The sequence below is a fragment of the Gopherus evgoodei genome, chromosome 19 (assembly GCF_007399415.2).
Source record: "Gopherus evgoodei ecotype Sinaloan lineage chromosome 19, rGopEvg1_v1.p, whole genome shotgun sequence".
In the NCBI taxonomy this organism is placed as follows: domain Eukaryota; kingdom Metazoa; phylum Chordata; order Testudines; family Testudinidae; genus Gopherus; species Gopherus evgoodei.
Window position 1 is genome coordinate 20,704,934 of NC_044340.1, and position 14,558 is coordinate 20,719,491.

At 60.7% G+C, this 14,558-nt stretch overlaps 1 protein-coding gene across 1 annotated transcript in view; it reads right to left on the reverse strand.

Annotated features, from left to right (window-relative positions):
• Positions 1–3,894: 3,894 nt before the first annotated feature.
• Positions 3,895–14,558, reverse strand: part of BACE1 (beta-secretase 1) — a 29,010-nt gene continuing 18,346 nt past the window's right edge. The window contains exons 3-9 of the mRNA XM_030538012.1: positions 11,843–12,059; positions 8,706–8,843; positions 8,376–8,510; positions 7,441–7,542; positions 6,793–6,942; positions 6,176–6,347; positions 3,895–5,617 (exon numbers count right to left, since the gene is read on the reverse strand). Coding sequence (XP_030393872.1) covers positions 5,376–5,617; positions 6,176–6,347; positions 6,793–6,942; positions 7,441–7,542; positions 8,376–8,510; positions 8,706–8,843; positions 11,843–12,059 — 1,156 coding nt within the window. The 3' untranslated portion in view covers positions 3,895–5,375. The remainder of the gene's footprint in view (positions 5,618–6,175; positions 6,348–6,792; positions 6,943–7,440; positions 7,543–8,375; positions 8,511–8,705; positions 8,844–11,842; positions 12,060–14,558) is intronic.

Genomic DNA, 14,558 nt, shown 5'->3' on the forward strand with positions numbered 1-14,558 from the left:
CATTAGGGTTACAGAGTATGGGCATCTATAGTAGTTGCTAAGAGTAACTATCCCCAGTCCTCGTCCTGCTCCCCAACTCGTTGGACAGAGAGCTGGACGCGCTGTGTGGTCCTCGCAGTCTCCTGTTACTCTAACTCAGGGCCCATGGGAAGGGAGTTCTTCAGGAGATAAAGCTGGCTGCGCTGCAGCTCAGAATAACAAAGCTTTCAAGATCCAACTTCCCCCCTTTGAGCTCTTCATCCTACATCAGGCTGAGGTAACCAGTGATCTCTGCTGATTTCAATGGGAGTTAATGGTGCCCAGCACCTCTCAAGATCTGGCCCTTATTTTGTAGATTCTGCAGTCCTTGGGACAAATTCAGCACTGTTGTAAGCAGCTGCAACTCCATCGAAATCAATGGAGGTGTCACTTGCATGCAGCATGGCTGGGTTTGGCCCCGTCGGTGAATTTCTGCACACACACGGATGTTTGAAGGCTGTGGTCCAAACTGAGTGGGGTCCTGGAGCTGTTCTGGGCAGGCACTGGAGCGTGGAGGTTGCAGTTGCATAACTTCCCCCTTGGTTGGAGTCAGGCTGCTGCCTGAGTGCAGGACCAGAGCAAGTTATGGGAACCAGATGGTGCTGGCAAAAGCAAAGCCTCTGTCTCTAGTGAAGTAGGGAGACCCAGGGCTGGGGGAGTATCTGCTACTAGACCAACTTCTGCTGATGAGAGGACATGCTTTGAAGCCACACAGAGCTCTTCTGCAGGGCTGAGCTGTCTGTAAGCTCGAAAGTGTCTGTCTCACCAACAGATGTTGGTGCAATGAAAGATCTGACCTCACCCCCCGTGTGTCTCTAATATCCTGGGAACAACACTGCAAACATCACTGCAGTAGGTTCACAGAGCGGGTGGGGGTGGGGTGTTGCAGCTGTACCTACAGCCAGAGTTCACTTGGCCTGGCCAGTTTATAAGGTTTCTGGCTACACAGTGCTGGCTCCTTAGCTAGTGACTCACTCCAGGGACTTATCGCTGCTTTCTGTATGGGATATTCAGATAGCAGGGCCAGCGGACCATCCCCGCCCACTCTTCATACTGTTAGTTTTCTCACGCTGGCCAGGCCAGGCTGTGCTGCTGGGGCGGGTTACCATTTTTCAACAAGGATGAGTCTCATCAACATGTAAAGCAAAAATTCCTGAAAACACTTCATGGCAGAGTCCCTCTTCTAGCTGGCTGTGCTTTCTTTTCTCCTCCAGCAAGGCTCAAATTTGGGCCTGTACTCCTCGCTGCTGCCCCCTGAAATTCTCCAGAGCCCTGTTTAGCTCTCCCTCAGGGGTCATGGCAGCAGCTCCTCTCCAATCAGCCCAGGAAAATTAAAGTAGGGTAGGGAGATTTGCTGTTGTCTGAGCCATTAAGCTTGGGTCACATATTGGAGTCAGCTGGGGCTAGTGTTCAGGGTCAGTTATTTGTCTTCAGGGGAGAGGCGAGCCTTGCAGTCTGTCCTCCATGTTGTGCTGTCTTGCTGCCCTTGGAACTGTGCTTGCACGGCGCATGGGAAGTTTCTAGTAACGCTGCTCGCACCAGCACAGCCTCTCTGGATCCTAGCTAGCAGGTGAGACGTCTCCACTGAAGAGAGGTTTTTCTCTACCCTCTTTAGGAGTCAATGGTTCCTTCACAGTTGCAGCTGCCCCTGCACTTCCCTCTGACAGGATGTGGTGCTACTGTGAATTTGTGAGGTACACCTGGGATCTGAATCCCCACGTCCTCTGCAAAGTGAAACGGTTCTGCATTCCTCACAAATGGCCCAGCTTTATCTTGCGGGGCCATTTAGGGGCAAGTTAAACCCCAAGTCCCCTGTAGGAGCTGCATTAGCAAAGCTCTGTAACAAGCAAGTCCCAGGCTGGGCAAATGTTCCTACAAACAGCTCATTTCCTTGATTGTCTCATTCACTGAGCTAAAAGCTCAGGTGTTTGTGGTTGGCTGAGTGCCTTCCCCTGCCCAGGCTGCTCTGGTACTTTTGAATCTCGCCATGACGGCCTACCCATCACCTTCTGCTGGGGCTAGGAACAGCAGTGTTACCAGTCCCCCAGGAGGAGTGGCCTGCAGGACTAATAGGAAGAGAACCCACATTGAGAAGGAACAAAGTTGCTTTTTAAAGCAACAATTAGTACCAGAACTGAAGCACAATGTGCAGGCCTTGGTCACTGGGATTCAGGAGGATGAGGGCGTTCTTATGTAGTAGGGAAAACCTCCTTGAACAGAAATGGGACAGAAGCAAAAACAGCCTTGAGTGATATTTTTTTGGCTTGAGAACCACTACTGTGTCCGTGATCTAATTTCACCCCCCCCCCCACAACCCAGTGCCCCCATCACCTTCACCAGATATATTACAAGGGATACATCCATCACAACAAATGCCAGATCACCAATGATCCATAAAGTGCTTCCATCAGATCAACCATTGCTAAGCACCTGTGACTTGCAGCCTGGCTCCTTCGCCCACAACCAAAGCAGGGGGCTTAAAAACCCACAAACCCCCTCAGGGTTGGATTTGCAATGAACCAGGGGCTTTCAGCACTAGCATTGAAAATATAAAAATATGTATATATTGTACAGGCAAGAAGCATTCAGTATTGGTACACTCACATACAGCACAGCCTGCTACGTACACACGCTGCCCTCTGCTCGAGCACAACATCCCTGGCCCTTTGCTGTTATAAACAAGGAAAATTAAGTTCAACCATGTGTTTCAAACACACTAATGATGCTGATGGTGAGGCTGCTTCTGACCCCTGAAATAACAAGCTATTTCATGTGGTGGGCTGGGGCACGGCCTTCCCCCGCTGCAGCCAGAGGCAGATATTCCAGGAGGAGCTAATGGCCTCGGATGGTTAAGTCCAGCACGGGGAAGGGGTTTTCCCCTCCTGACCAGGTGCCGTGTGAGGTGATCCTGCCTTGTGCAGCACACCTTCCATGCAGGGGCTACTGCAGAGGCAGCTTTGGCTTGCTTGGGGCCTTCCCAAGCAGGCTGGGTAGCAGTCTGGTTTCGTGGCTTACACACCTTCCTTGGCTGCTGGTCCTGTCCCGGGGCTGGGTGCCCCCCTGCCGCAGCAGAGGTTGCTGGTTCTCCCATGGTGCTGCAGAGCGAGGCCCGTTGAAAGCAGCTGTGTGCAGTGCTTGGCAGGAGAATTGGGAGCCAGAGCGGGTTAGGCCCTTCCCGTGATTTGCAGCCTAGGCAGAGATGAGGGGAATGGATGGCTTACCCTGCCCCCTCCTTTCCCTACAGTCTTTGCACAGGAGGGCAGAGGGCTCTGCCCCAATCCACTTCCCAGGGCCAAAGAGATTGAAAAGTGCAGGAACAGTGCAGCCCTCTCCCATCCCTTCCCTGACCCCAGCAGGGGCTGCCAGAGCTGCCCCCTTAGCAACACTTCTCCTGGGGAGCGCAGGGAAGCAGCCATTCCCTAGGAGCTGCAGGATGGGGTGGAGACTTATCCCTATGTGGACTGGTCTAAGCTGCAAGGCCTGGAGCAGAGCCCCCCTTGCAGCCTGAGGCACCCAGACGTCACTCCCCAGCCCGCAGCAAGCGGTGTGTCTCCAGCTCAGGCATGGACAGCTGGCCTGCAGAGAATGCTCCTTGGCCCACCTAGGCAGACCCTGGCACTCATGGCTGGGACGGTGTCCTGCTCCCTGTACGACAGCATGGGATTGTGGTGGCTGCACACAGTGCTTAATTTGTGCCAGGGCTTGTGGGGGGCTCAGCTGTTCAGAGCCCTGGCACCTCTGGGTTTGTCATGTCCGTTCTGAAAGTTAAAAAATTGCTTGAGCCTCGGCACCTCTTTCATTGCCAATTAAGCACTGGCTGCACACCACAGCCTTCAACCCCCCTGTGAGGAGGGGGCTGGCCCAAGTGGGGTCCCCAGAGCCGGGTCAGTGAGGAGCAGAAGAGATGCAGGAGCCAGTTGGGGGAAGATCTGTTCTCTCTGCTCCCGCTTCACCACGGCCAAGGGCCCTTGAGATGCATGTAGGCATCCTGCGGAGATGAGATGAGGGCGGGTGGGATGAGGAGAAGGGGCTGCAGCAGACAGGACAGCGACATGTGCACACACTGCACTGGACGGCATGGACCCTCCTGAATGCCATTGTGTGTCTGTCACAGCGATGCCTGGCGGGGGAAAGGGGAGCTGGGGTGTTAGGCTGACTCGCTGCGAGAGGCCAGGCTCACTGCAGCTCCTGGGCTCTCGCTGAGAGGCCCAGTCCCGCCTGACATGGGAGCGAAGGTGCTATTGGTACGCCTTTCCAGTTCGGAGATCTGAAAGGGGCACCTCCCAGGAGAGGAGGCCCAAAGCACGACCAGCCGGCGTTATAAATTAGTGGCTGCCTGGGGAGGAATATCCCCTGGATTTTAAATGGCTATTTTAGAATCTACCACTGTTCACAATGTTTGAAAACCCAAACCATTGAGATGTAATGACCATGATTTATGTAGGCCCTACACAAAAACAATGTTTTGGGCTCCCTCTGCTGGCTTTGCAGCAGCAGCGGCTAACAAGCAATGCTCAGACCTGGGCTGATTCCTCCACGGACTCCTAGGGTGTGTCTACACTCCGTTGTAAACTTGGGTCTGTGGGGCCTGGGCTGTGCACTTGGGGTTTCCACGCTGTGCTGTAAACCCGGGCTGACAGCTGCTGCAGCCGGTTCTCCCAGCCGTGCTCCCAGGTCCATGCTGCACGACACAGACTGTCTGAGTCGGACCTGAGGCTCTGAGCTGTGTCCACACTGCAACATGTCAGGGCTTGGACCTGAGCCTCCGTAGGGTTCAGACTCACCCCCAGCAGGGTCCTGAGTGCTTGCTGACCTGAGTCAGATGGGTTTGTGTGTGGACGGAAGTGGGGCTTGGGCTCAAACCTGAGTCAGAGCCCGGGCGCAGAGTGTGGCATAGGTGTACCCTGGAGCACAAGGGCTGTGGTTTGGCGAGGCCGTATCCCGAACAGGGAGAGGGAGCAAGTCCATGTTGGCCAGAGACCAAAGGGGTTTGATTCCCAGGCTGTCCGGGGCTGCTGCACGCAGAGGAGAGTTAAACAGCGAGCAGGCGTCAATGTACCCCACGGTGACCTTATAAACCTGCTGACAGGCCCAGCGTCCTGGCCTGCTGCCAAGTCTCACCCGTTGCTCCAGGGCCTGCTCCCAGGGCAGAGCCAACGGCTCCAGGCAGTGTTGGCTGAGCCACTGGAGGGGGCAGGGGAAGAACAGACCCGGCTCTGGCCTGGGGCAATGGCTGGTGCTGTTTCCAGCCCCAGCCAAACTCTGTGGGCAGAGGAGCCTGTGCCGATGAGCTCAGCTCACGCTCTCCCTCCCAGCCTCCCCCCGCCGGCTGCTCCCTCGCACCAGCAGAGTGGGCGTCACTTGAGCAAGGATATGTCGTCGGCGAAGTCGTCGTGGTCCCGCCGCAGGCAGCGGAAGCAGCGCCACTGGAAGACCATGAGGCACAGCGGCAGCATGAAGAGGGCGCAGATGGCCGCCATGATGTAGGCGATGGTCATCAAGGTGGACTCATCCGTCTGCGGGACGTTGTAGCCGCAGTCCTCCATGTTGGGGTGCAGGTAGGGCCCCTCCACCGCCGCCGTCCGGAACTCGTCGTGCACTGCGGACGGGACCCCCTGCTCATGGGTACACTGCTCAGCAGAGCGCAGCGCTGGCCCTTTCAGCTGCCCTGGTTGCCAGGAGGCAGACCAGGGCTGCCCTGTATGCACAGGCCTGACCGTTCAGAGACAGCGTCAGAGTGGCATGAGTGGGCCCCCGCCAGCCCCCCAGCTTGGCCCTGGCCTGGTGGGGCCCCAGAGCCACCGTATGAAGGATGAGGGCAGCTGTGGGCCAGGCTGCAGAGCTCCATGGGCTGCACCAACTGTGAGCAACTATCATTCTTGTCCCCTGCCCCCTCTAGCCACATGGACCCACCGCTCAGCTGGGCTGATGCATCTGCCCCACTGGGACCAGCATCACCCCCGTCCTTCCTGCAACCAGGAGAGGGGAAGCTGGGTGACTCGGGGGGGCTGCCGTCTCCCCCTCTCCTGCAGCCATCCCGCTGCTTCCAGGACACTAGAATGAGCCAGGACCTCAGCCCTGTGGAGACTCTACCACCTGCCCCGAATGCTGTGCCAGCCCCTGGCTCTCCCCCTGCACCGCATGCCCCTCCCCTCACCGTGGCAGGTGCTGACGGCAAAGCCGATACGCTTGCGGGCACGGTCGAAGACCACGTAGAAGCCTTCCATGATGACCGCGCCCATGACGGTGCCTGTGGAGGACTGGGAGATGGCGAACTTGTAGCAATCGTCCTGGGACGTGGCCACGTCCTCAACGGGGCGCAGGTATTGCTGGAAGGAGACCAGGGGATGGGGGTTATCGGAGCTCCCAGGGGCAGGGAGCAGAGAGCTCTAGCCTACAGGTGCATTCTGAGGAGCAGCCACCTCCTTGTAGCCCCAGCTCACTGGCCCGGGACTCGTTCCTGGGCCTGGGGCTTTACCACTCTGAGTCCAGGGCAGCCCCCTTCACTCGACAGTAAGGGGTGGGAGAAGTGCGCACATGCAGGGCTGGTGTGGAGAGGGGCCCACCTGAGCTGGATTTCAAACTGCCCCCCAAACTGTGCTACCAAGTTCTGGCTCAGCCCGTTACGGAGAGAGGGGCCAGCTCTGAGTTGGGAGACCCCCGCCTCCCAAATAAAATCCATGGTGTTTGATGCTGGCCCATGTCCAAGGGCTGCTGCTCCTGTGAGCACCCACCCCTGGCCTCGCTCGCCCGCCTGCCCCGCCGGGGACCCACCTGGGGTAAGATGGTGATCCGGAAGGACTGGTTCGTCGCCTCGCCCATCAGGTAGAGCGATATGACTGGGAAGATGTGCCAGGGGGTGGTTCCGACTTGCCAGCAAACCAGCTGCTCCCCGAGCCAGAAGCCATCCGGGAACTTCTCCGTCTGCCCCAGGGGGAAGGAGAGAGACCGTGAGACTGTGTCGGTGCTGGGTGTCAGTGGGGGGACCCCTCCCTCCAGGGCAGAGCTGATGATGGGTGTGAGGTGTTGTCATGCTAGAGACTCTTTTAGCTGAGACACGAAAGGAAGGCCCTGCCAGTCTGTGCTCTGTGCAGGTGTCATGGTGCTCTCCCCAAGGGCTGGGCTGCGTGCCCACAGCCTCCGAGCCGCAGGTCAGCTCACATTGTAAGCGCCCCACCTTCCGAAGTTTCCTTGCACTTTCAAACAGAAACAGCATTCTTCACTTCCTGTCCTAGCCAGCTGCCACCTTTTACCCCAGAGGGGGCTGCCTTTCAGTGGTGGGTGAAGTGACCCCTGAATACAGTCTGCTAAGTACTCTGTTAGAGCCGGGTCACAGTGGCTTGGTCTCTGGGGCCCTCGGCATTCACCAGGGACCCGGCTGGGGACGGGAGGGGCTAGGGTTTGTCAGAGAGCGATACTGACCGAAGACACCGTTTTGATGGATTTCACTGCAGCCTCAAACACCTTCTTTGGCAGCCGGAGGTTGGTGGTCCCGCTGTCCACGATGCTCTTGTCGTAATTATACTGTGGGGGCGACATGGTGAATGAGGCACCAGCCCCTGCTTCTCTCCTTCTCTGTGGGCCCCCCAAGGCAGCACCCATCCTGCTCCCCACTTAGCTGTGCCAGACAGGAGGCTGCCAACAGACTTAAACAACTGTCCCCGAGGGAGGCTGGGTCAAAGCCCTGGGCTTGGGCTGATTCCAGCTGAGTAGGTTGCCTCCCGCTGCCAAGCCGCCTGCTCTCTCCCAGCACCACTGACAGTCCCAGCAGAACTTCGCTGGCTATGTGGAGCCAGCCAAAGGCAGCTGGGGAGGCCAATTACGGTGCGTCTGGCTGCAGAGCTCAGCGGGCAGCTCCCCGGCAGTCCCTGGGCACAGGAATTTGTCACACGTACTAATCCAGGGCCAGGCGTGTGTGCTGGCTGTGGGACTGGCGCATGCACCTGGAGAAGCATTTATCTCCATGCTCCAGACGAGGAACGGGCCTGCACACAACCAACTCGCCGTTCACTGTCCGCGTCACGCTGCTCTGAGTGAGGGGCCCCTGCGCTGCCTCCAACCTCCCCTCCTCTCCTGGGCACAACGGCCTCAGTGTGTAGGGCCAGGGGGTGTCCCCATGCGCCCCACAGGTCTGCAGGGAGCCAGACCCATGTGGTGTGCGAGCTCTAAGCCCAGCCTCCCTGGCCTCCATTCCTGCTGTGCTGATACATTGGCCTTGTCAATGCCATGGAAGGGCTGAGAGTCAGGGTGTGCTGGGGCTGGGGGAACAGTCCCCGCTATTTCTCTCTCTGCGCCTCCCACAGGCGTGTGGCCCTCGCTCATGCAGCCACAGACACGTGGCCTCCCACCCCCGTCACCTCCTTGCAGTCCATCTTCAGGTCCTGCCCATTGATCTCCATCTTGACGATGATGACTTCGTAGTACCATTCCTTGCGGATGGGCGTGTACCAGATGCTGCCAACGTGGAGGGAGTGGTCCACGCCCCCAATGATCTGCAGCAGGGAGAGAGGGGTGAGCCGCCGTCAGCCCCGGGAGCCGGGCACAACCGCAGGGGCTTGTGGAAACGGAAATGGGGAACCAGCAAGAACGCTGACTCTCTGCCTCGCGACCCCCTGGCATTGCTGTGGCCAGCACCTGGCACCCCCCGAGCCCAGGGTCCCAGCACCGAGCTGAGCCTGTGCACTCACCATGCTGCCCCCGACCGACGCCAGGGCCTCGGACTCGTTGGGAGAGAAGCCGGCCCCGCAGAGCTGCAGGGAGAAGATGTTGGGCACCCGGGTCTGCTTCACCAGCGAGTTGAAGAAGGGCTCCAGGGTGTCGTCAGGCTGATGGGGGAGACAGAACCACAGAGCTGTGAGCAGCCGTGAGAGACGGGGCGGCCTGGGAGCGCTCCTCAGGAACCCCGCAGAGGCCTGGCTCCATTCCCCTGCACTTGCTACAGAGAGACCTGGTGTAGGGCTCCAGGTGGCTGACACGTTTCTGAAAGCCAGAGCTAGCTCCCCCAGGAACTGTGTGGGGGTGACAGCATAGCTAAGAGGAGAGGGGATTTGCCCACTCCAGCCAGGCTTGCCACAGGCAGGGCAAGCAGCAGCTGGGAATTTAGGTCTGGCTGATGGCAGCCTGGAAATATCAACGGGCTGGGATAGCTTCCTCCCCAGTCTCTAGAGCAGCGAGTCCTGGGTCAATGATACAGCCAGGCCTAGGGAGTAGGACACAGGGTTCTGGTCCCAGTGCTGCTACAGCCTCGGGGAAAACTTCTGTCTCGCTCTGTGCCTCAGTTTCCCCTTATATAAGATGGAGGCAGCACTATGTGGCTGCCTTGTGGGACAGCTGGAGAAAGGCGGGGTGTTCTTGCTCTCCTCTTTGCAGGGCTGGTTTTGGAGTGCATTGATAAAGCCATTGGAGAGCAATGATAGAGCCAGTGGCCGAGGGGCCAGGTTTGCGGTGCAGTGACGGAGCCAGCGGCCAAGGGGCTGGGTTTGGGGGGCAGTGATGGAGCCGGTGGCCGAGGGGCTGGGTTTGGGGGCAGTGACGGAGCCAGCGGCCAAGGGGCTGGGTTTGGGGGGCAGTGATGGAGCTGGTGGTCAAGGGGCCGGGTTTGGGGTGACAGAGCCGGTGGCCGAGGGGCTGGGTTTGGGGGGCAGTGACAGAGCCAGTGGCTGAGGGCCTGAGTATGGGGGGCAGTGACGTAGGCAGTGGCCGAGGGGCTGTGTTTGGGGTGCAGTGACGGAGCTAGTGGCCGAGGGGCCAGGTTTGCGGTGCAGAGACGGAGCTGGTGGCCGAGGGGCCGGGTTTGGGGGGCAGTGACGGAGCCGGTGGCCGAGGGGCTGGGTATGGGTTTGGGGTGCAGTTACAGAGCTGGTGGCTGAGGGGCCGGGTTTGGGGTGCAGTTACAGAGCTGGTGGCCGAGGGGCCGGGTTTGAGAGGCAGTGACGGAGCCGGTGGCCGAGGGGCCAGGTCTGGGGTTCAGTGACGGAGCTGGTGGCCGAGGGGCCAGGTTTGGGGGGCAGTGATGGAGCCGGTGGCCGAGGGGCTGCGTATGGGTTTGCGGTGTAGTGATGGAGCCAGTGGCTGAGGGGCTGGGTATGGGGGGCAGTGACGGAGCTGGTGGCCGAGGGGCTGGGTATGGGTTTGGGGTGCAGTGACAGAGCTGGTGGCCGAGGGGCTGGGTTTGGGGGGCAGTGACGGAGCCGGTGGCCGAGGGGCTGGGTATGGGTTTGTGGTGCAGTGACGGAGCCAGTGGCCGAGGGGCTGGGTTTGTGGTGCAGTGACGGAGCCAGTGGCCGAGGGGCTGGGTATGGGTTTGTGGTGCAGTGATGAAGCTGGTGGCCGAGGGGCCAGGTCTGGGGGGCAGTGATGGAGCCGGTGGCCGAGGGGCCAGGTTTGGGGGGCAGTGACAGAGCCAGTGGCTGAGGGTCTGGGTATGGGGAGCAGTGACGTAGCCAGTGGCCGAGGGGCTGTGTTTGGGGTGCAGTGACGGAGCTGGTGGCCGAAGGGCCGGGTTTGGGGGGCACTGACGGAGCCGGTGGCCGAGGGGCTGGGTATGGGTTTGGGGTGCAGTGACAGAGCTGGTGGCTGAGGGGCCGGGTTTGAGAGGCAGTGACGGAGCCGGTGGCCGAGGGGCCAGGTTTGGGGTTCAGTGACGGAGCTGGTGGCCGAGGGGCCAGGTTTGGGGTGCAGTGACGGAGCCGGTGGCCGAGGGGCCAGGTTTGGGGGGCAGTGACGGAGCCGGTGGCCGAGGGGCCAGGTTTGGGGGGCAGTGACGGAGCCGGTGGCCGAGGGGCCAGGTTTGGGGTGCAGTGATGGAGCCGGTGGCCGAGGGGCCAGGTCTGGGGTTCAGTGACGGAGCTGGTGGCCGAGGGGCCAGGTTTGGGGGGCAGTGATGGAGCCGGTGGCCGAGGGGCCAGGTTTGGGGGGCAGTGATGGAGCCGGTGGCAGAGGGGCCGGGTTTGGGGGGCAGTGACGGAGCCGGTGGCCAAGGGGCCAGGTTTGGGGGGCAGTGATGGAGCCGGTGGCAGAGGGGCCGGGTTTGGGGGGCAGTGATGGAGCCGGTGGCCGAGGGGCTGGGTATGGGTTTGGGGTGCAGTGACAGAGCTGGTGGCTGAGGGGCCGGGTTTGGGGTGCAGTGATGGAGCCGGTGGCCGAGGGGCCAGGTTTGGGGTTCAGTGACGGAGCTGGTGGCCGAGGGGCCAGGTTTGGGGGGCAGTGACGGAGCCGGTGGCCGAGGGGCTGCGTATGGGTTTGCGGTGCAGTGACGGAGCCAGTGGCCGAGGGGCTGGGTATGGGGGGCAGTGACAGAGCTGGCGGCCGAGGGGCTGGGTATGGGTTTGGGGTGCAGTGACAGAGCTGGTGGCCGAGGGGCTGGGTTTGTGGTGCAGTGACGGAGCCAGTGACCGAGGGGCTGGGTATGGGTTTGGGGTGCAGTGACAGAGCTGGTGGCCGAGGGGCTGGGTTTGTGGTGCAGTGACGGAGCCGGTGGCCGAGGGGCCAGGTCTGGGGGGCAGTGATGGAGCCGGTGGCCAAGGGGCTGGGTATGGCTTTGTGGTGCAGTGACGAAGCTGGTGGCCGAGGGGCCAGGTTTGGGGGGCAGTGACGGAGCCGGTGGCCGAGGGGCCAGGTTTGGGGGGCAGTGACGGAGCTGGTGGCCGAGGGGCTGGGTTTGGGGGGCAGTGACGGAGCTGGTGGCCGAGGGGCCAGGTTTGGGGGGCAGTGACGGAGCCGGTGGCTGTGGGGCAGAGTTTGAGGTGCTGGATGTGCACCCGTACACAGCAGCTGCCTGGCCCCACCTAGGCCTTGTGGTCCAGGTCGGCGGTGCCGCGCTCACCCGGGCGATTTCGGCATAGGCCAGCCCCAGAATCCCTTCCCAGTTTGACCCGTTGATGAAGAATTTGTCGGACTCTGTGATGGCAGCGATGTTGGCGCGGACGGTGACGTTCGGGCCGTGGGGGATGGTGACGAGGTCCGTCCCCAGTTCCCCTTCCCATTTGCCCTGGGTGTATGGCACGTAGACCCCTTTCCGCAAGTCCCGGTAGGTGCTGGACCTGCAACGAACGCCAAAGACAGGAGCAAGCCGTCAGGCTAGTTCTACCAGAGCACAGGAGGAGCTGGGGAAAGGCTGGGAGTGTGGGGGGTGCGCAGGTGCCTGGGGGAGAGATGGTCAGTGAACCCCTGGGATTGTGGAGCTGACAATCGGTGATGGTGCAAATCTCCATGTGTGTCTGTGAGTGGAGGGATTGTGAACTCACATGTATGAATGTCAAGTATCAGAGGGGTAGCCGTGTTAGTCTGGATCTGTAAAAGCAGCAAAGAATCCTGTGGCACCTTATAGACTAACAGACGTTTTGGAGCACGAGCTTTCGTGGGTGAATACCCACTTCCTCAGGTGCATCTGACAAAGTGAGTATTCACCCACGAAAGCTCATGCTTCAAAACGTCTGTTAGTCTATAAGGTGGCACAGGATTCTTTGCTGCTTTTACATGTATGAATGTGTGTGCAAGCAGACATACATATGGGCTACACGCTGGTGAAACTGGCCTGCATGTTGGTGTGTTTGTGAATCTGCGACCCTCAAGGTGTGTGGAGTTGTGTGTACGAGCAGGTACCAGGACCCCCCACCCCCCCACCCCCACCACCCCACACACACAGGGCCCCAGCCCACCTGCATCTCTACAGTTGGCCTATGACCCCCTCTCCCCCTCCCCGAGACACCAGAGGTGCCCAGGCTAGACTGAACTGCAGCATCCCCATAGGGCCCCTCTGCTGCTGGCCCCACCCCGAAGGGAACCTCCCAGGAGCTCCAAAAGGTCCTTCGTGTGGACCCTGGACAGGTACCGGATTGCAGTTGTCAGTGTGCACAGGGCACTCTGAGCCGTGGGGCTGATTCTAGGGCATGGGGGTGGGGGGCCCAGACACTTGGGCCAGTGCCATGGGAGAACAATGGGCCCAGCCAAGGGGAGGGCGATGAACAAGCCCAGACATTGTGCCCAGTGGCCCAGAGGCCGGGCAGTGTTGTATTGTGCCAGGCGAATGGGGGGGCTCCTCTGCCCCTCTCAGCACAGAAAAGGGCCATTGAGTCCCACCCCAGCGCAGACACTGCCATCACGGAGGCTGAGCAGCACCTGGCCGTGTCGGCCCTGAGCCTGGGCCAGTGCCGTATCTGGCACCGCCAACCTTGGGATTCGAGGGCCAGAGCAGGGCCCCCGGCACGTACAGTGTGCAGGAGGGGGCCACTCTGCGTCCAGCTGCCAGGGAGAGGCCTGCACAGGCCCCCTCCGGTTCCCCACCAGGCCGGCAGCTGCCTGGGGCATCCCAGCAATGGAGCACGCAGGAGCCAGCCATGCAGCCGGCCTGGGGAGCAATTCCTGGGCCTGGCAGAGGCCCTCAGATGCTCTCCCAGAGGCGGTCTCAAGGATGGCACCCCACCTCCAGGGCATCTGCGTCGCTTCAGACTGCGGTAGAGGGGTGCATCAGGAGCGAGAGGGGCACTGAGCAACACGGCTGTATGCGCTCAGAGCCAGCTCTAGGAAGGCTGGTGGCCAACCCACTTTGCACCCACCCCCTCTGCAAGGTGAGGACAGACACGTCCCTTGGGCCGCCCTCTGCCTGGTCCAGCTAGAGCACTGGCTGGCTGAGCCGGGACGCTGTCACGAGGAGCCTGGGCAGTGCCCAGTGCCGGGGTCCTGCTGCCAGCTGGGACCCTGAGGTTCTGCACATAACCACACTGATGGACTGCGGTGGTAGGTGGAGGGGAGGAGCAGCGGCAGGCGGAAGGAGGTCTGACGACAGAGAACAGCAATGAACACAGTGTTGCAGGCAGGAGGCCAGACTCCTGTCAGTCAGCCGGCTGTAAATCCGGAGTGGCTCTGCTGCGAGTGGATGGGCTTACTTCTTGTTTACATGGCATCCCTGGGCATTGGTGCCTGGTGCATGCAGGCCAGTGACCCCTCAGGCTGGCCTCGGAGCTGGAGCTCGCTCTGTCTGTGCTGTGTGGAGTGATGGTTCATCTCATTGCTCCATGAGCGGGCCCAGGGACTAAATCTGGCCATTGCTGCCAGCACCTGCCCCAGCCTCATGCGCCGGCTCCTTTCCTGCCCATAATTCCTCTCCTTGGAGGGGAACCGCCAGGGCTCTGCGAGTGCTAGTGGGGGGCCACGGGGCAGCCTCTCCTCATGCAGCTCCTGGGGCTGAGCACAGAACCGCCTCCCTGCCCCACTGGGATCCATGCCAGAGTGAGCCGGCCCCCCGGGAGCCCCGTGGGCCCCAGGCTGTGAAAGGTGGCCTCTCCAAAGTGGGATAACCAGCTGACCTGAGCAGCGGGCGCAGGGAGGGAGTGTTCCTGGGGGCTGTGGTCTGAGGGCGATGGCTGCTGTCAGCTCAGGGTGTGATTCTGTGGGGAGTGGCTTCCACAGGCTGCCAGGCCAGGAGCCTGGAGCGGCAGATGGGGGCGTGGGGAGGGGGCACAGGTTGGGGGCGGAGAGGGGTACTGCGCTCTCTGCTTAGGCTGCTGTGGCTATGACCTCCCTTCACAGCAGCATTGCTC